The 21,948-nt window shown below is 41.2% G+C and overlaps 1 protein-coding gene across 1 annotated transcript; it reads left to right on the top strand.

The window, feature by feature from the left end:
* The first annotated feature begins 2,204 nt into the window (after positions 1-2,204).
* On the top strand, positions 2,205-20,204 carry LOC129861310 (homeobox protein aristaless-like 3). Its single transcript, XM_055932618.1, has 4 exons — positions 2,205-2,644; positions 16,029-16,306; positions 17,133-17,240; positions 17,399-20,204. The coding sequence occupies exons 1-4, from the start codon at positions 2,281-2,283 to the stop codon at positions 17,759-17,761; spliced, it is 1,113 nt and encodes a 370-aa protein (XP_055788593.1). The 5' UTR covers positions 2,205-2,280; the 3' UTR covers positions 17,762-20,204.
* The last annotated feature ends 1,744 nt before the right edge of the window (positions 20,205-21,948 follow it).

The raw sequence follows: 21,948 nt of genomic DNA, 5'->3' as shown, positions 1-21,948 counted from the left end.
ATAGTTTACCCTGGACCGCCATTAAAACGTTTTAATTTTAAGAGCGTGTTTATAGGTCTATTTGTATCGTGACATTATGTTTGTCACAGTAAAGAGGTAACGTTTTCAGTATTTCCAGTAACATTTATGGTTGTTGTCAAAACCTCAAGTTCCAAGCACAATTTCACTAGAAGCTGACGTTATTCAAGGTTCCTTCCATTCACATTGAAATATATTTATGAGTAGTGAAAAGTGAATTGATTGAATTGATTGAATTTGACAGCTAACTGGGAAGCATTTAAGTTTTACAGTGTCCTAAATCGGTTAATCTCTTCTCGTTCAGTTGTATAGGGCTAAAAAGTGTTCCTTTACAATCTACTATATGTTCAATGGAATCAAAACTTCGGTGATTTTACACTCCAATTATTAACTAAAGTATCTGGTAATGGCGATGCCCACCTGCACTATTTAGCCTCGAAAATAGGCAACAAAGAATAATTGAGGTATTTATTATAAAGTATCCTATATAGCCTAGGCCCTAGTGATCTGACAACTATTTAACGAACCTTTTTTAAACAAAGTCTTTATTTTCAATTTAGCCTATTATGGCTAGTGATCTACGATGTTTTGGTTTTAATACTGTTTCAGTAGGCCTAATGAATCAGAGTATTTGTATTCTATATGTCTGATCGTGTTCCACGGAGATTTCTAACATGTGTAGGGTCTTTCTAATGTATCTGGTTTATTTCATTCGATATTTTGAACAGATATTCGGAATATCTTCCGTTTCTATTTACCTCGGACCTCGGACCTAATCAACTGCTTGTTTGTTTAGACCTTTCTGATTTGCAATTCTCCAATTGCAACTGAGTTATTGCATAACATTTGTAAAATGTCATTTTATTTGGTGCCCGATTTGATTCCATGCTATTTCCTTTATAAAATATATATATAAATGAATACAAGCAAACGCCACAAGAATGCAAGAAATAGCTATATTGATTTTTGTTTTAATCCCCACAAATATTATTACCATTACCCAACTAAAACATGTATAATAAGATCAACAATTTCACACTGACAAAATTAAATGTTGGTCTCATCATATCGATATGTTTGACAATATAGACTAGGGAAAGAATATTCACACCGGTCTTAAAATATTTTGTTAATTACATAGCTATTATTGTTATTATCATTATGAAAACAAGATTATTGTAGGCCTTAGAAAACAGAGGTTGCACATGACCGACGCTGTCAACACGCTCAGATGGTCCAGAGACTTTGATGGCACATGGAAGTGGTCAAAATAATTCATTGAGTATCCGTTTTTATTTGTACTATATGCATTATTCAACTTCCCCAGAAGTAGATGGTCAAATCCTGTTGCTATTGCTTGAACGGTTGGTTCTATGATGGCCTGCGTTTATTCAATGATGGGCAACAAAAAAAAAAAAACATCTGTCGCATTACTGTTATCTCGTCTATTTAGTAGATTTTCGGTGATATTTATCTTCAACCAAAATGCTTTAGTTCAGTTTCGTTGAAAATGTAGCCATGTCGTTTCAGTGTTTGTTTTTTTGCCTTACAAATGATACTCCGTTTTTTTTTCTCAAATCGCTCAATCTGTTTGGGCAGAGTTATCCTGAAATTATGTATATTCTAATACCATTTAGATTAGAAATGCATACAAAAACAACATCGAAATGTGAGGTTGCTTGTAAATCAAGCGTTGTACATGCATTAGCCAACAGATTATGATCCAAACTAATACAAGAGATATTCATAGATATCCCCCACATTCCCTGACGTCAATCACAATCATTTACTGTTACATTGACATTAATACAGCCAGGTAATGTAACAAGAATGTTACCTGTAAAACACAGTGGGAAAAATTAGGGCAGCATTGGCAACATTATTTTCCTTGTGCGTATTTGGCCATTTGGCACTGAACATAACAAAGGCCTGGATCTGTGCGTAATTTGCCTTGCGTAAAATGCTCTCTCTATCCCTGCCCCGATTTGTAATATGTTTATTTTTTTGCAACAAAATGAAAGAGGAGTTCGATGGTTAATTGTAGCGACAGGAACCACAAGTGATTGAATTCTTGGCGGATCATAGGCCTATCAGCCCGCTGTCCCGCCTGGTCCTCCCTGTTTCACGGGTCTTTGTTCCTGATCTCCTAAATCCCACCCATTTGAAATGAAGAGAAGAAGAAAAAACCCACTCTCGGGCTCGCACAGGCGCCTTGCTTTCACTGTAACCGGTAGTCGTTAAAGTGCGTTCCGGACCAACCTCATGATGGAGACGGATAGTTGTTTGTCTTTCTCTTCGCAGCCAAACCGGACACCAACAGAGAACTCACCGGGTTTGGAGCAGCATAGTTCCTCTGGTTCGTTTCTTCCCTGCGACGAATTTCAGAAAAACGCACACCTTCCTCTCGCGCACCGTCTGAGTCTCCGGGGTCAGGGTGACTTCTACAGCTCGGGCTCCATGGGACGGTTTAATGACGGCGCACCCGCGAACTTTACGCACGGGGCAGCTCCCACGAACCCTCGCGCCTCGCCCAACAAACATAGCAAATATATGGAAAATATTAATCAGGATCAAAATGGTTTATCAATAAGCGGGAAGGGCTCGTTCTATGAAAACAACTCCGAGGGTAAGTGGAGATTTTATTTAAAAAAATCAAAATCACGGCCATCAGTGTGAGGCTAACTGTGAAAAAGTTATAGCCTCTCTACGAAAATAGGGGGAGATGCAATAATAATACTCACAATAATTATAATAATGATGTATTTACCTAAATGGTATAGGCCTAACTGAGTAATGTCTTATTGCGTGTGGAAACTATTTGACTTGTCAAACATTATGCAATGTTATGCAAAGATAATTGAGACCAAAATGTGTTTCAAATTGTTTCAAAATTACATTTTCACCTATTTTAGTAGACCTGTGGATAAATATATTTTCAGCGTTTCTTTGGCGCTACACATAGCCTATGCATATTTATCAAGGCCTTCGATAAAAACGTGTCAACACTGTCAACAATATTGTGCTAGTTCTATCTTTTTTTTTCAAATTACGTAACTATTTACATCAGCTTTTTGAGTATTTCCAACATGAGGTATTCTGATGTATAATACACTTCACTTTTGCTGTTTCACAAACACTAATCAATTAAAGTCCAGCGTCTAAAAAAAAAAGGGCGTACTTCCATCAGAAGTGTATCAATTCCCAAACTGTTATTATTCGTTAGATCTACTTCGTCTTTTCGATCAGTTACTTTCAGTGATCATGTCTTAATGTTGATTTTTTTTGTTGTTGCCATTTTTAACACACTTTATCACGCATTGCTGAACACAGAAGTGGAGGTGGAACTGCAAGCATAGTAAGATGGTTATGCGCATGACCTTGTTTATAGTGGGAATGGGTCATCTAATTTTTTAACGTAAATTTGCCCGAAGGTTTTGATATCCGTTTATTATGAATCATTACACCTCATAGCACAACAAACTGCTTAATACTGCTGTATAAATATGATTTTCTTTCCTCAAACCTGCATATAATGTTGTTTAAGAGTAAGAGTATAATAAAAGTAACAACAACAAAAAATTGAATATACATTTTAGAATGTCATGTTTTTTGAACACATTCAAATATTGAAGTAAAACCAGGAACCTACGTTTTTATGTGAAAATCCTACATTTTGGTGAGGGGGGGGGTTAATATTTACTAAGCCCCTGAATCATTATGTACCATCTAATGATCGTGATTCCTTTTTACCAAATGTCTGTTTTTAATTGTTCACCTAATTATTTAGCTTGTTTTCTATCAATTTAGGATAACGTTCCAAAGGACCATCAAAGGACTGATGTTTATTAGTCCACACAGCAGGCCCCGGCTGAAGAAATCCCTCAAAAATAACGGAATGACTTTGTAGATCTGGGCCTCGTTTCCCAGTTGCGATGTAACTTAAGCATTACGATGATCGTACCAGTTTCATCATTATTTACGAGACAACCATTTATTAAGTGTGTCCCAAACAAACAAGTAGAGAGTACCTTCGCTAAGTGCATCGTTAAGACCATGTGTCGTGTGGTTAGTAGGCCTATTGATAGGCTCGAAAGAATAGCCACGCTGTTGTCGAATCAGCTTTCTCCATTCAAATCTTACCTTAACATTCGAATTATTCCACAATACTGACGACGGATTAGCTCTTAGAGAGATATTACCACCTATGGCTGCAACTATTGAGGTGGCGTATTATGTTTACCCGATAATAATTCAATAAATCACAGATTGGACACATGTTGTCACACATCATGAAACATATTGAGGCAAAAAATAACAGACAGTAAGTAGCCTAGTGGCAAAATAAAGCTCAATATGATTGAAATATATCGAGAGCGAAGTTATCAGCCGTCAAAGTCAGACAGATACCCAGCCTAAACACAGCCAGGACAGGTTACCCGTGATACAAGTCCATATTCAATGGTCATCCATGTCTGAGGACATCGGGAGGCAACAATGAGCGCTGTTACCTTCAAGCATCTGCCTTTGATTCCAAAGGTTACACTTTCGAATCAGGCGATAGAAAGTGGTTTTTGGGATGTTTTTTTAAGCCTATCCCAAACCTTAGCCCTTACCTGCATTTACCTGAACTCAGAGTTAATGCCTAACCTTAAGATTTCGGAATATTGTCTAAACTTAACCCTAGCATACTGACCACTCCGCTCGCGTTACTAGCTGGGATGTCTGTGAATAAAGTGATGCGGAAGGACCAAAAACATCTAATGGTGCACTTTGGCTGTTCTATAAGTGGTCTGAATCACTCGTAGATGTGTGAAGATTTTTAACAGCAACGTTACTAACTAAGGTTCTGGGAAACAGCTCGGCTACTAAAGATACATCGTAAAATGGTTCGAACTATGATCGATCTTAACGCTACGAAGGCTCTGGGAGACGACGCCCTGAATGCTGCTATGCCTTCGTAGGTTGAACATCTTGAATTAGGCCTCTTATTTTGTTCCTTGCGAGCTCCTTTTCAGGACTTAGTTGTTTTGGTGAACCTAATATCCCCAATGTTGCCCTTTCGAATTATTAGAAAATAAAATGTGAATACGAATTTAAAGCCATGGAATATTATAGGCCTAGACGACTACAAAATAATAGCCAGCCCACCGAAATTGGCTAGACCGACTCAAATTAATGTGCAACGACATCAAAAAACGTAATTATTTTAGCCTGAGCCGTCTAGGTGTGTGATTACGGCGTCGGTGGCGGGAGCTTCCGTGCCACACACATTTTATAAACACACCAATCATATGCATCCTCCACAAAATACAGTAATAAACGAAACAAACAAAAACAAAATACAACTTGAGTTCATTTTAAATTAAGAAGGTTTCTTATCAAAAAAATCTGTTTTGTTTCTGAAGCGCAAAAAAAGTTACACATTTCCTAATTAGATGCTCAATATGTGTTTTATGCAACAGGCCTGATTTGCAAATATTGACTCTGGAAGACCCTGTCCTATTTTCTTTTTTTTACATCGTAATTTTTTTCGGGTGCAATAATATCTATCATATTTAACCACATTCAGAGCATTCTCTAAATAATAATAAACTTATAGAACTAGATTAATTTAAAGATAAAGACAATATTCTTCGGCTTGAGGCATGCACCAACACAGCGTTCTACGTTCGAAACACTTTACTAAACTTAATATCCCGTGAACTCGAGTCTTAGGAAATGACGTGGTTCTTCAGTATTATTTATTGACGTTTGTAATCTATCCTCTAAAGTTGCCTTTATTAAGGGATGTGAGTTCTGATAAGGACAGTGATATCTGTGTGTGCAGAATAACATACAGCAGTCTGATTCATGTTATTGCCAAAGACAACCGTGTGATAGAGATACTCCATCTCTGCAGTTATCTTTCTCTAGATAATACCATGGTCTGGTTTAAAATTGATAATTTTCTATTTCCATATGTTTTGTCTGTGGTCTTGAATTAATACTTTATATACACACACACACACACACTTACACGTACACGCATAACACACACACACACACACTTACACGTACATGCTTACACGTACATGCTTACACACACACACACACACACACACACACACACACACACACACACACACACACACACACACACACACACACACACACACACACACACACACACACACAGTGAGAGAGACACAGACACAGACACACACAGACAGACATGGCAGGTAGCCTAGTGATTACCAATAACCGAAAGTTTGCTGAATCGAATCCCCGAGATGACATGGTAAAAAATCTGTCGTTCTGCCCCTGAGCAAGGCAGTTAACCCACTGTTACCCAGCCGGGGGTGGCTGTCAATTACCCCTTGTGTAGTCTTAACATTCTGTATACTCCCCTTGTCCTAAAGGTAAAAAATGACCCGCCTTCACTAAAATAAAGCAGCTTAATTGAATTTTTAACCCCACATCTATTTTGCATGAAGAAACTTTGTGAATATCTGATTTTTTCCCTCTTCACAATGCAGAAAGACTGCATTTAATCAGTGGACACCACTCCTTTTTATTACAACACATTATTATTATTATTATTATTGCTAAAGTTACTGCATAGATGTAAACATCCTTTTTTTGTTGTTGCAAGAGAGCACTTGTATAGCCTAAGAAAGTAGCAGAAATGTGCAGAAAGTAGTTTTGAATGCATTTTATTGAAGGGAAACAATAATAGTCTGTAACTTTTTTGGCAACATAGCGATATATTGTTATATACAATGTACAATGAGGAATTACAAGTGCCTTTCTCAGCTGCTACAGGAACACCCTCCTCTTGTTCCGCTTATCAGGCATCCAGGTAGGGTTGATCTTCTTCCATATCACGAAGGCATTGTATGAGGACACATTAATGATGTTATGGAAGATGACCAGGGGCCAGCGGGCAGTCATCCTCCTGCAGCTGTAAGTTCCAATCACCTTGTACAGGTTGTCCATGCCTCCATTGTTGTGGTTGTAATCCAGGATGATGGCTGGCTTCCTGTCCTCACGGTCACTGATCTCAGCCGTTTTGTGCAGTGTGCTCAGGAGGACCACATTCTTGTTCCTCTTTGGGAGGTAAGAAACTAGAGTGGTGGTGGTGGTGAAAGCAAACTTTGATCAGAAGGCCTCTCTCTTCCTTGTTGCGAACCATGGTGAATCTTCTCCTTCAGACACCTCCTCCTCTTCTAAATCATTGTTCTCTTGTTCCTCCTGAACATCTGAAAAACATCAGATCACATGCACTCATGGCTTCAGCCTTTAGAGAGAACTGGGGGGGGGACTGTCATCTGCAGCACCTTTATAGCCTCTGACTGCATTTCCAATTAGTTAACAATGCTTTCCAGACATTTTATTTTGTCTTAAATTGTTCTTATTTTGTCTGAAATTGTTTTTATTTTGTCTGTGAAGTGGGGTCGTGGAGGGGTCGTGGAGGGGTCGTGGAGGGGAGATGCTGCACGTGCACAAGAACGTTTTAGTTTTGTCTGAGTTCAATCATTAGCACACAATCTCAATTTCTCATTGTGTGTGTGTGTGTGTGTGTGTGTGGGTGTGTGTGTGTGTGTCTTTGTGGTTTTTGTGGTGTGTCAATGATTTTTATAACTGCCGGGTCAAAAATGACCCTAAGGCAATCTTTGTACCCTGGTGGTGTACAGCTTTCATGGAAATATGAGCAAAGGCGATGATTCACTTTTTCTAATGTTAGGTTCACTCTAGGAAAAGTCGTAACATTTCAAGTTGAAAAAATATACTTTTGGGGGTTTTCTCTGCTGTTAAACATAGTGCCGGGTCACTTTTTACCCTGAAGACAAGACAAGGGTTAAGGCAGCCCCCCGGGAACCTCTGTTTCAGAGGGGTTGGGTTAAATGCAGAAGACACATTTCTGTTGTACGACTGACTAGATATCCCCCTTTCCCTTTCTGTCGTACAACTGACTAGGTATCCCCCTTTCTGTTGTACGACTGACTAGGTATCCCCCTTTCTGTTGTACGACTGACTAGGTATCCCCCCTTTCCCTTTCTGTTGTACGACTGACTAGGTATCCCCCTTTCTGTTGTACAACTGACTAGGTATCCCCCTTTCCCTTTCTGTTGTACAACTGACTAGGTATCCCCCTTTCTGTTGTACGACTGACTAGGTATCCCCCTTTCCATTTCTGTTGTACAACTGACTAGGTATCCCCCCTTTCTGTTGTACAACTGACTAGGTATCCCCCCTTTCTGTTGTACGACTGACTAGGTATCCCCCTTTCTGTTGTACAACTGGCTAGGTATCCCCCCTTTCTGTTGTACAACTGACTAGGTATCCCCCTTTCCATTTCTGTTGTACAACTGACTAGGTATCCCCCCTTTCTGTTGTACAACTGACTAGGTATCCCCCCTTTCTGTTGTACGACTGACTAGGTATCCCCCTTTCTGTTGTACGACTGACTAGGTATCCCCCTTTCTGTTGTACGACTGACTAGGTATCCCCCCTTTCTGTTGTACAACTGACTAGGTATCCCCCCTTTCTGTTGTACAACTGACTAGGTATCCCCCCTTTCTGTTGTACGACTGACTAGGTATCCCCCTTTCCCTTTCTGTTGTACAACTGACTAGGTATCCCCCCTTTCTGTTGTACGACTGACTAGGTATCCCCCTTTCCCTTTCTGTTGTATAACTGACTAGGTATCCCCCTTTCCCTTTCTGTTGTATAACTGACTAGGTATCCCCCTTTCTGTTGTACGACTGACTAGGTATCCCCCTTTCCCTTTCTGTTGTACAACTGACTAGGTATCCCCCCTTTCTGTTGTACGACTGACTAGGTATCCCCCTTTCTGTTGTACAACTGACTAGGTATCCCCCCTTTCTGTTGTACGACTGACTAGGTATCCCCCTTTCTGTTGTACAACTGACTAGGTATCCCCCCTTTCTGTTGTACGACTGACTAGGTATCCCCCTTTCTGTTGTACAACTGACTAGGTATCCCCCTTTCTGTTGTACAACTGACTAGGTATCCCCCTTTCCCTTTCTGTTGTACAACTGACTAGGTATCCCCCTTTCTGTTGTACAACTGACTAGGTATCCCCCTTTCTGTTGTACAACTGACTAGGTATCCCCCCTTTCCCTTTCTGTTGTACAACTGACTAGGTATCCCCCTTTCTGTTGTACAACTGACTAGGTATCCCCCTTTCTGTTGTACGACTGACTAGGTATCCCCCCTTTCTGTTGTACAACTGACTAGGTATCCCCCTTTCTGTTGTACAACTGACTAGGTATCCCCCTTTCTGTTGTACAACTGACTAGGTATCCCCCTTTCTGTTGTATAACTGACTAGGTATCCCCCCTTTCTGTTGTACAACTGACTAGGTATCCCCCTTTCTGTTGTACAACTGACTAGGTATCCCCCTTTCTGTTGTACAACTGACTAGGTATCCCCCTTTCTGTTGTACAACTGACTAGGTATCCCCCTTTCTGTTGTACAACTGACTAGGTATCCCCCTTTCTGTTGTACAACTGACTAGGTATCCCCCTTTCTGTTGTACAACTGACTAGGTATCCCCCCTTTCCCTTTCTGTTGTACAACTGACTAGGTATCCCCCTTTCTGTTGTACAACTGACTAGGTATCCCCCTTTCTGTTGTACGACTGACTAGGTATCCCCCTTTCTGTTGTACAACTGACTAGGTATCCCCCCTTTCCCTTTCTGTTGTACAACTGACTAGGTATCCCCCTTTCTGTTGTACAACTGACTAGGTATCCCCCTTTCTGTTGTACAACTGACTAGGTATCCCCCTTTCTGTTGTATAACTGACTAGGTATCCCCCTTTCCCTCTCTGTTGTACAACTGACTAGGTATCCCCCTTTCCATTTCTGTTGTACAACTGACTAGGTATCCCCCCTTTCTGTTGTATAACTGACTAGGTATCCCCCTTTCCCTTTCTGTTGTACGACTGACTAGGTATCCCCCCTTTCTGTTGTACAACTGACTAGGTATCCCCCTTTCTGTTGTACATCTGACTAGGTATCCCCCTTTCTGTTGTACAACTGACTAGGTATCCCCCTTTCCATTTCTGTTGTACAACTGACTAGGTATCCCCCTTTCTGTTGTACAACTGACTAGGTATCCCCCTTTCTGTTGTACAACTGACTAGGTATCCCCCTTTCTGTTGTACAACTGACTAGGTATCCCCCTTTCCCTTTCTGTTGTACGACTGACTAGGTATCCCCCTTTCTGTTGTACGACTGACTAGGTATCCCCCCTTTCTGTTGTACGACTGACTAGGTATCCCCCTTTCCATTTCTGTTGTACGACTGACTAGGTATCCCCCCTTTCTGTTGTACGACTGACTAGGTATCCCCCTTTCCATTTCTGTTGTACGACTGACTAGGTATCCCCCTTTCTGTTGTACAACTGACTAGGTATCCCCCTTTCTGTTGTACAACTGACTAGGTATCCCCCTTTCTGTTGTACAACTGACTAGGTATCCCCCCTTTCCCTTTCTGTTGTACAACTGACTAGGTATCCCCCCTTTCTGTTGTACGACTGACTAGGTATCCCCCTTTCCATTTCTGTTGTACGACTGACTAGGTATCCCCCTTTCTGTTGTACAACTGACTAGGTATCCCCCTTTCTGTTGTACAACTGACTAGGTATCCCCCTTTCTGTTGTACAACTGACTAGGTATCCCCCTTTCTGTTGTACAACTGACTAGGTATCCCCCTTTCCCTTTCTGTTGTACAACTGACTAGGTATCCCCCTTTCCCTCTCTGTTGTACAACTGACTAGGTATCCCCCTTTCCCTTTCTGTTGTACAACTGACTAGGTATCCCCCTTTCTGTTGTACAACTGACTAGGTATCCCCCTTTCTGTTGTACAACTGACTAGGTATCCCCCTTTCTGTTGTATAACTGACTAGGTATCCCCCTTTCCCTTTCTGTTGTACAACTGACTAGGTATCCCCCTTTCTGTTGTACAACTGACTAGGTATCCCCCTTTCTGTTGTATAACTGACTAGGTATCCCCCTTTCCCTTTCTGTTGTACAACTGACTAGGTATCCCCCTTTCTGTTGTACAACTGACTAGGTATCCCCCTTTCTGTTGTACAACTGACTAGGTATCCCCCTTTCTGTTGTACAACTGACTAGGTATCCCCCTTTCTGTTGTACAACTGACTAGGTATCCCCCTTTCTGTTGTACGACTGACTAGGTATCCCCCTTTCCATTTCTGTTGTACAACTGACTAGGTATCCCCCCTTTCTGTTGTATAACTGACTAGGTATCCCCCCTTTCTGTTGTATAACTGACTAGGTATCCCCCTTTCCCTTTCTGTTGTACGACTGACTAGGTATCCCCCCTTTCTGTTGTACAACTGACTAGGTATCCCCCTTTCTGTTGTACATCTGACTAGGTATCCCCCTTTCTGTTGTACAACTGACTAGGTATCCCCCTTTCCATTTCTGTTGTACAACTGACTAGGTATCCCCCTTTCCATTTCTGTTGTACAACTGACTAGGTATCCCCCTTTCTGTTGTACAACTGACTAGGTATCCCCCTTTCTGTTGTACAACTGACTAGGTATCCCCCTTTCCCTTTCTGTTGTACGACTGACTAGGTATCCCCCTTTCTGTTGTACGACTGACTAGGTATCCCCCCTTTCTGTTGTACGACTGACTAGGTATCCCCCTTTCCATTTCTGTTGTACGACTGACTAGGTATCCCCCCTTTCTGTTGTACGACTGACTAGGTATCCCCCTTTCCATTTCTGTTGTACGACTGACTAGGTATCCCCCTTTCTGTTGTACAACTGACTAGGTATCCCCCCTTTCTGTTGTACGACTGACTAGGTATCCCCCTTTCCATTTCTGTTGTACGACTGACTAGGTATCCCCCTTTCTGTTGTACAACTGACTAGGTATCCCCCCTTTCTGTTGTACAACTGACTAGGTATCCCCCCTTTCTGTTGTACGACTGACTAGGTATCCCCCTTTCCATTTCTGTTGTACGACTGACTAGATATCCCCCTTTCTGTTGTATAACTGACTAGGTATTTACTGTACAGTAGAGCTCAGTACAGTAGAGCACACTAGAGTAGGTACGGTACAATGTACAGTATTGAACATATCTACTGTACTGTACAGTATTGAACATATCTACTGTACTGTACAGTATTGAACATATCTACTGTACTGTACAGTATTGAACATATCTACTGTACTGTACAGTATTGAACATATCTACTGTACTGTACAGTATTGAACATATATACTGTACTGTACAGTATTGAACATATCTACTGTACTGTACTGTATTGAACATATCTACTGTACTGTACTGTATTGAACATATCTACTGTACTGTACAGTATTGAACATATCTACTGTACTGTACAGTATTGAACATATCTACTGTACTGTACTGTATTGAACATATCTACTGTACTGTACAGTATTGAACATATCTACTGTACTGTACAGTATTGAACATATCTACTGTACTGTACTGTATTGAACATATCTACTGTACTGTACAGTATTGAACATATCTACTGTACTGTACAGTATTGAACATATCTACTGTACTGTACAGTATTGAACATATCTACTGTACTGTACAGTATTGAACATATCTACTGTACTGTACAGTATTGAACATATCTACTGTACTGTACAGTATTGAACATATCTACTGTACTGTACTGTATTGAACATATCTACTGTACTGTACAGTATTGAACATATCTACTGTACTGTACAGTATTGAACATATCTACTGTACTGTACTGTATTGAACATATCTACTGTACTGTACAGTATTGAACATATCTACTGTACTGTACAGTATTGAACATATCTACTGTACTGTACTGTATTGAACATATCTACTGTACTGTACAGTATTGAACATATCTACTGTACTGTACAGTATTGAACATATCTACTGTACTGTGCTGTACTGTGATGTCCAAACTTGTGAAACATAGACATTTATGATCGGTTCAGATTTTTCAGTGTAAATTGTCCGAAGTTGTCCTTGTGCGTGGTGTTGTAGAGTTTGTTCAACTTTAAAATCAATGTTTTTTTGTATGGCATACATTTTAAAGTGAAACATCTGTGTCAAAGTGCAATTCTGTTACAATGGAATTGCCCTTTTATTAAAACCCTTAATGAAAGAGTTTTCAGTAAAAAAAATAAAAATATGGGGTTGTGGACCATATAAGAATGAGATACAGAAAGCCCCCAAATATTGATACGATTACAATACTTTTTTCTTTGGACAATATAATCCATTTGGCGTCAGTCTGTCTGTGAATTTAACCTGAGTGTTGGTTTTCTGGGTCAGATTTGAGTAGAGATATGTTGTGTCCACATGACAGTTGATTGCTGTCCAACATTCTGGGACACAGTCAGACTCACACACCTTCAAAGGAAGACTAGTCTTCCTGTTTTGTCTATTGGTGCTTGGAAGGGGGGAGGTTTAGGGTTTAGGGATGGTAAAGCAGGGGGGATGGTATAGCACGTTGCCTAAAATGTTATATAAAGAAGTATATAAGTATACTGATTTAGAGGGATGTTGAATTGAATAGGTATTCATAACCTCAGATCTCAGTATAGTGAGTTAAGGAGATGTTGAATTGACCAGGTATTCCTAACCCCAGATCTCATCCATGTTGACATTTCTTTAACTGCACAGTCCAACAATGAACAATACAAAATAAAATAAAATATATATATATATATTTTAAATTCTAAGAAACCGTTAAACCCAATTCAATGCTCCCGAAATTTGACATTTTACCAAAAATATGTCTGACATCTGATAATGCAGCAAAAGCTTATTTCTCTCAAATGTTGTGCACAAATGATTTATATCCCTGTTAGTGAGCATTTCTCCTTTGCCAAGATAATCCATCCACCTGACAGGTGTGGCATATCAAGAAGCTGATTAAACCACATGATCATTACACAGGTGCACCTTGTGCTGGGGACAATAAAAGGCAATTTTCAAAATGTGCAGTTTTGTCACACAATGCCACAGATTAACTATGGTGTGAGGTTGGATCTATTCTAAACCAACATCAGGGGTGCGTCCCAAAATGACCCCTTATTCCATAAATAGTGCACTACTTTTGAGCAGAGACCTATAGGTCCTCGTCAAAAGTAGTGCACTGTGTAAGGAATAGGGTTTTTCATTTTAGAGGACAGGAATGTAGCGTTGCGGTAAAAGAAAATACTTCTCTGTTTAGGACAGGAAGTTAATTAGGACTATGCTGAATGACTGCTCTCAACTGTCCTCTGAGTGAGCCTGCCGATAGGACTTGGGGAAAGACTAGATAGGACAAAGGGAGAGAATAATTATCTTCTGGGACTCCATCATTAACATGAAGAACAACATCCAAACACAGCCCGAGTGAAACATCCATAATGTTTTAGTCCAGTGACATCCATAATGGTACTGTCCACTCATTCAAACACACCCAGAGTCCATAATGGTACTGTCCAATCATTCAAACACACCCAGAGTCCATAATGGTACTGTCCAGTCATCCAAACACACACAGAGTCCATAATGGTACTGTCCAGTCATCCAAACACACACAGAGTCCATAATGGTACTGTCCAGTCATCCAAACACACACAGAGTCCATAATGGTACTGTCCAATCATTCAAACACACCCAGAGTCCATAATGGTACTGTCCAATCATTCAAACACACCCAGAGTCCATAATGGTACTGTCCAGACATCCAAACACACACAGAGTCCATAATGGTACTGTCCAGTCATCCAAACACACACAGAGTCCATAATGGTACTGTCCAATCATTCAAACACACCCAGAGTCCATAATGGTACTGTCCAGTCATCCAAACACACACAGAGTCCATAATGGTACTGTCCATTATGGAAGAATCTGTAATATATTCTGTCCATAATATGATCCCAAACACTAGGTCCATGTGAAACCTCCTCAAACCCAAAACACATCCGTTTGAGTTCTGCTCAGGGGGTCTTCTTGACCTTCATTTAATGCGGGTCAAAACAAACAGTGTTGCAGTGGTCTGGAATGTTGTGTGTCTGGTCAGATCAGACTAAACCATAATAAGGAGACTTCAAACTAAAATACTAAATTAAGAGATAAAAAGCATGAGTTTTAAAAGCGACGCGTGTTTGTTTCCAACTCTTATCTCATTGGGGCGGCAGCGTAGCCTAGTGGTTAGAGCGTTGGACTAGTAACCGAAAGGTTGCAAGTTCAAATCCCTGAGCTGACAAGGTACAAATCTGTCATTCTGCCCCTGAACAAGGCAGTTAAACCCACTGTTCCTAGGCCATCATTGAAAATAAGAATTTGTTTTTAAACTGACTTGCCTAGTTAAATAAAGGTAAAATAAAAAAAATACAAATTTGTGCATAACAGTAAAACAATTCTGTCAGCAGCTCACTTAGTGTTTTGCACATATACTCGCTTGTCTTGTCGTCGTGGCTCATCTGGCCTGTTTTTCTCACCTCGTATCAGGGGTCTGTGGGAGAGCAGTGGGACCCCCTGAGACAACATAGGAACGTTTTACTCCTTTCCAAACCAACATCCTCCTTCAGATCTTAGCCATATCTCCTGAGAAAAGACAAGTCTGCGTGGCTGAATCCTGTTTATTATTCATGGAGAATATTACGTTGATGCCTCTTACAGTGGACGTTAATGAATCCTGTTTATTATTAATGGAGAATATTACGTTGCTGCCTCAGTGGACATTAATGTTAGGTTGGCTGTTTAATCTGAATATCTCTGTGTGACAATGTTACCACTGGTAGACATCAGAGCCTCGCTTAAACACAGCAATTTACTTTTTTCACACACACACACACACACACACACACACACACACACACACACACACACACACACACACACACACACACACACACACACACACACACACACACACACACACACACACACACACGGTCTCATAGTAAGCCCTATCTTCCTCCTTTCTCTCTCTGTACCCTCTCTCAGCCAGAGAGAAGGTGGGTCCCAAGCCCATGGGCTACCCAGTGACTGGCTCAGACTGCTGCATCAAGCTGAAGGAGCCAACCAATGGTCTCCAAACAGGGGACTCAATCGCAGACTCCATCGACCTATCAGGCAAGAACAAGAAGCGTCGTAACCGCACCACGTTCAGTACCTTCCAGTTGGAGGAGCTGGAGAAAGTGTTTCAGAAGACTCACTACCCTGACGTTTACGCCCGGGAACAGCTGGCCCTTAGGACCGAACTGACAGAGGCACGTGTACAGGTAATCCCCCTCTTCATCACATTCTACACATCCTACAGTCCACTATCCTGGCTGCTACAGTAACTATCTCAGTCCCCTATCCTGGCTGTTACAGTAACTATCTCAGTCCCCTATCCTGGCTGCTACAGTAAATATCTCAGTCCCCTATCCTGGCTGTTACAGTAACTATCTCAGTCCCCTATCCTGGCTGCTACAGTAACTTTCTCAGTCCCCTATCCTGGCTGCTACAGTAACTATCTCAGTCCCCTATCCTGGCTGCTACAGTAACTATCTCAGTCCCCTATCCTGGCTGCTACTGTAACTATCTCAGTCCCCTATCCTGGCTGCTACAGTAACTATCTCAGTCCCCTATCCTGGCTGCTACAGTAACTATCTCAGTCCCCTATCCTTGCTGCTACAGTAACTATCTCAGTCCCCTATCCTGGCTGCCACAGTAACTATCTCAGTCCCCTATCCTGGCTGTTACAGTAACTATCTCAGTCCCCTATCCTGGCTGCTACAGTAACTATCTCAGTCCCCTATCCTGGCTAAAGTAACTATCTCAGTCCCCTATCCTGGTTGCTACAGTAACTATCTAATTCCCCTATCCTGGCTAAAGTAACTATCTCAGTTTGCAACTGTAATAGTTTGCAGTACCATCCTGCAAACATTTAATACATCCAGATTGTAGGCTACAATATGTATGTGCAGAAATGCAAAGTAGAACTGCTGCTCAGTTCTTTAAATTAATCTTTTTGTTTGTTGCCTTACAACAAACTTTGGCATTTGAAAGTAAATTATGGTAAGTGGCAGATGTCCTCTGATCCCTTTCTCTCTCTCCATTCAGGTGTGGTTCCAAAACCGGCGGGCCAAGTGGAGGAAGAGGGAACGTTACGGGAAGATCCAGGAGGTGCGAAACCACTTTGCTGCTACATACAATATCTCCACCTACCAGGTACCCACTGACACGCACCGACACGCACCGACACACATAGTTCACTTTGCTACTACATATGATATCTCCACCTACCAGGTACCCTCTTCTGACAGGTGGCGTCACTCCTATGCACGCTCATCCCTCAATCTAATCTGACGTACTCTCTTCCTCTCTAGATGCAGAGCAACCTGTGGCCAGGAGCTGGTGCAGGAGGGGGCGGGGGGTCCGGCGGGGGCTGTGTCCTGAGCCCTGACACCATGTCTTCCTCCTGTATGAGCCCCTACCCTCATCCCCACAGCAACCTCCCCTCCGTGGGCTTCATGGGCATGCCCCCGTCCTCCAGCCACCCCCACCACCCTCACCATCACCCCCCACACCACCCTGGCATCAATAGCCTCTACTCCCTCCACAGCTTCCCTGGGGCCCTCGGGGGCCACTCCTTTGAGCCGGGGCCCGAGACAGAGTATAAGTCATCCAGCCTGTTGGCCCTGCGGATGAAGGCTAAGGACCCTGGGAGTCTTCTATCCTGGCCTACATGATCACCACAGTGTCAGGGTCAGATCCTTACTATGTACTGACTGAGCCAATGTACACACACACATTCAAACTCAATCTTGTATACTAGCTTCCCCATGGATAGTTATGGCCACATGTGTTTGTGTTGCTGCAGCAGAAGTCAAAACTCTCTCCTGTGGTTCACTACAATATGTACACACACACACACAAACACACTCTGCTATTTTTCTCAAAAACATGACATGATCAACCTTTGAGTTTGTTAGGTATTTTGTCCCTGGGCATTTCCATGTAGAAGAACCATCATAAAGAGTTAATACGAACAGGTAGAACTGGGTGTCAAATGAAAACTAAGAGTCTACATTTTTTGGGGGGGGGGGGAAATGACTGCATAGATACCATTTTTCAACCATTTTCCATCTTGAACATTTGTCATAAGTAAAGGCTTTGATTTCTGGATAAACAGATGGACAAGGGGGTCTTAGAAAACATTTACATCTAGCAGTAAAAGTATTAAAAGTGATCAGAAATACATCAAAACACAATAATGTTGATGTAAAGACCCCTGCCAACTAATATCAACACTTCCATTTAGTTTTGGATAAATGTACTATTTGTAAGTATGATAAATATTTCCTTATGCTTTGTAATTCCGTTACCAAACACCCACATATCTCCTTCATGAGACCTACCAATTAGTTATAGTGATTTTACTGATATCAAATGTTGTTTTTGACTTATTAAGTGATTAAAACTTGTAATTCGAAATATCAAACAATCTGTAACGTAATGACTGCAACTGAATTGGCTACGATAGGAAATCGTAGTAGTCACAAATCACAGTTGGATCACCTGCTGCTGTCCTCTCTTCCACTGACATACTGTTATGTTCAGCTCATAGTGTCTCCTGTTACTGTCCTCTCTTCCACTGACTGTTATGTTCAGCTCATAGTGTCTCCTGTTACTGTCCTCTCTTCCACTGACATACTGTTATGTTCAGCTCATAGTGTCTCCTGTTACTGTCCTCTCTTCCACTGACTGTTATGTTCAGCTCATAGTGTCTCCTGTTACTGTCCTCTCTTCCACTGACATACTGTTATGTTCAGCTCATAGTGTCTCCTGTTACTGTCCTCTCTTCCACTGACTGTTATGTTCAGCTCATAGTGTCTCCTGTTACTGTCCTCTCTTCCACTGACTGTTATGTTCAGCTCATAGTGTCTCCTGCTACTGTCCTCCCTTCCACTGACTGTTATGTTCAGACCATAACTGTTTTCTTTTTCTTTCTGTCATCTGGTGGTCAAAGCAAGAGTGTTAAAACAGTCTGTCTTGACAACCCCTCTCTTTCTCTCTCACTCTCTTTGTCTCTCTCTCTCTCTCTCCGTCTCTCTGTTTCACTCTCACTCTCTCTGTCTCTGTCTCTCTGTCTCACTCTCACTCTCCAGTTAATGTTACTTCTCCCACCTCTTACTGACACCTACCCATGAGCACCCTCTCTTTCCATTTACTGTAACAAGCATTCTAATCCACTGAGCACCGACCAACACAGGACGTCCATGGACGTTGAAAGGTAGTTGAAATTTGGTCAGTCCACCATGGCCTTTATGTTAACGTACAGTGCAGTACAGTGCAGTACAGTGCAGTACAGTGCAGTGCAGTGGAGTACAGTGCAGTACAGTGAGTGGAGCACAATACAGTACAATACAGTACAGTTAAGACAAGTAGAGTATAGTACATTGTACTGAACTAAACTCTATTTTACTGTAGTGAACTCTACTGTACTGTTAAATAAAATAGTTTTGGTCATTTACACATGATGTTATTGCAGGTGCAGTAACGCCTAACAATACAAACAATACACACAAATTCCAAAAATAAAAATTAAGAAACATCCGAACGAGCAATGTCAGACTCCAGAAAATAAATATATGTTCAAAAGTTTGGAGTCACTTAGAAATGTCCTTGTTTTTGAAAGAAAAGCACATTTTTGTTCATTAAAATAACATCAAATTGATCAGAAATACAGTGTTGACATTGTTAATGTTGTAAATGACTGTTGTAGCTGGAAACGGCAGATTTTTTTTATGGAATATCTAGATAGGCGTACAGAGGCCCATTATCAGTAACCATCACTCCTGTGTTCCAATGGCACGTTGTGTTAGCTAATCCAAGTTTATCGTTTAAAAGGCTAATTGATCATTAGAAAACCCTTTTGCAATTATGTTGGCACAGCTGAAAACTGTTGTGCTGATTAAAGAAGCAATAAAACTGGCCTTCTTTAGACTAGTTGAGTATCTGGAGCATCAGCATTGTGGTTTCGATTACAGGCTCAAAATGACCAGAAACAAAGAACTTTCTTCTGAAACTCATCAATCTATTCTTGTATTGAGAAATGAAGGCTTTTCCATGAAAGAAATTGTCAATAAACTGAAGATCTCGTACAACGCTATGTACTACTCCCTTCACAGAACAGCGCAAACTGGTTCTAACCAGAATAGAAAGAGGAGTGGGAGGCCCCGGTGCACAACTGAGTAAGAGGACAATTACATTAGAGTGTCTAGTTTGAGAAACAGACGCCTCACAAGTCCTCAACTGGCAGCTTCATTAAATAGTACCCGCAAAACATCAGTCTCAACGTCATCAGTGAAGAGGCGACCCCGGGATGCTGGCCTTCTAGGCAGAGTTCCTCTGTCCAGTGTCTGTGTTCTTTTTCCCATCTTAATATTTTATTTTTATTGGCCAGTCTATGTTTTTTTCTTTCTTTGCAACTCTCCACTGTCGCCTCTCCACTGTTGACGTTGAGACTGGTGTTTTGCGGGTACTAATTTATGAAGCTACCAGTTGAGGACTTGTGAGGCGTATGTTTCTCAAACTAGACACTCTAATGTACTTGTCCTCTTGCTTAGTTGTGTACCGGGTCCTTATTCTTAAATGGATTAAAAACATTGTTTTTCTCATCAATCTATACACAGTACCCCATAATGACCAATCGAAAACAGGTTGTTAGACATTTTAGCAAATGTATTAAACATTTGTATTTGTATACATAAGTATTCTGACCCTTTGCTATGAGACTTGAAATTAAGCTCACGTGCATCCTGTTTCCATTGATCATCCTTGAGATGTTTCTACAACTTGATTGGAGGCCAGCTGTGGTAAATTCAATTATTTGGACATGATTTGGAAAGGCGCACAACTGTCTATATAAGTTCCCACAGTCGACATTGTATGTCAGAGCAAAATCCAAGCCATGAGGTCGAAGGAATTGTCCGTAGAGCTCAAAGAAAGGATTGTGTCGAGGCACAGATCTGGGAAAACATCTTCACTACTGTACTTTTGGTAATGTACGGTATGTTTGTGGAACATTTTACAAATTTATAAAAAAATGAAAAGCTGAAATTTCTTGGGTCAATAAGTATTCAACACTTTTTTTTATGGCAAGTCTGAATAAGTTCAGGAGGAAATATTGTGTTAACAAGTCACATAAGTTTACTCTGTGTGCAATAATAGTGTTTAACATGATGTTTTAATGACCTCATCTCTGTACCCCACACATACAAATATCTGTAAGGTCCCTCAGTCGAGCAGTGAACTTCAAACACAGATTCAACCACAAAGACCAGGGAGGTTTTCCATTGCCTTGCAAAGTAGGTCACCTATTGGTAGATGGGTTAAAATTTTAAAAAGCAGACATTGAATATCCCTTTGAGCATGGTGAAGTTGTTAATTACACTTTGGATGCCAGTCAAGCCAGTCACTAGAAAGATATAGAAGTCCTTCCTAACTCAGTTGCCGGAGAGGAAGGAAACCGCTCAGGGATTTCACTATGAGGCCAATGGTGACTTTAAAACAGTTACAGAGTTTAATGGCTTTAATAGGTGAAAACTGTAGATTAATCAACAACATTGTAGTTACTCCACAATAATAACCTAATTGACAGAGTGAAAAGAAGGAAGCCTGTACAGAATAAAAAGTATTCCTACACAACATCCAGGACTATAAGAGCGGTCTGTCCGTTGAGGTGTGCTGAGGGAGGAGCTCTATGTGTGTGTGTGTGTGTGTGTGTAGCAGTATAGCTGGCCTCACATCCAGAGGCCTTCGGATGGCACCCCATGCATCAGTTTAAAGTGGTAGGCCTATTAATGAAAACCTAACTGAGCGACTGCACTATGCCATTGATGATGAAGTGTAGGGCGGCTATCAGGCATCCCTC

This window comes from Salvelinus fontinalis, chromosome 8, assembly GCF_029448725.1.
Source record: "Salvelinus fontinalis isolate EN_2023a chromosome 8, ASM2944872v1, whole genome shotgun sequence".
Classification (NCBI taxonomy): Eukaryota; Metazoa; Chordata; class Actinopteri; order Salmoniformes; family Salmonidae; genus Salvelinus; species Salvelinus fontinalis.
This window is presented reverse-complemented; position numbering and strand designations above follow the sequence as displayed.

Excerpts from the sequence above, each read along its gene's own strand:
- LOC129861310 (XM_055932618.1), top strand. The coding sequence starts at position 2,281 with ATGATGGAGACGGATAGTTGTTTGTCTTTCTCTTCGCAGCCAAACCGG. Across the intron at positions 16,307-17,132 it reads TGACAGAGGCACGTGTACAG|GTGTGGTTCCAAAACCGGCG; the intron begins GTAATCCCCCTC and ends CTCTCCATTCAG. Across the intron at positions 17,241-17,398 it reads ACAATATCTCCACCTACCAG|ATGCAGAGCAACCTGTGGCC; the intron begins GTACCCACTGAC and ends CTTCCTCTCTAG.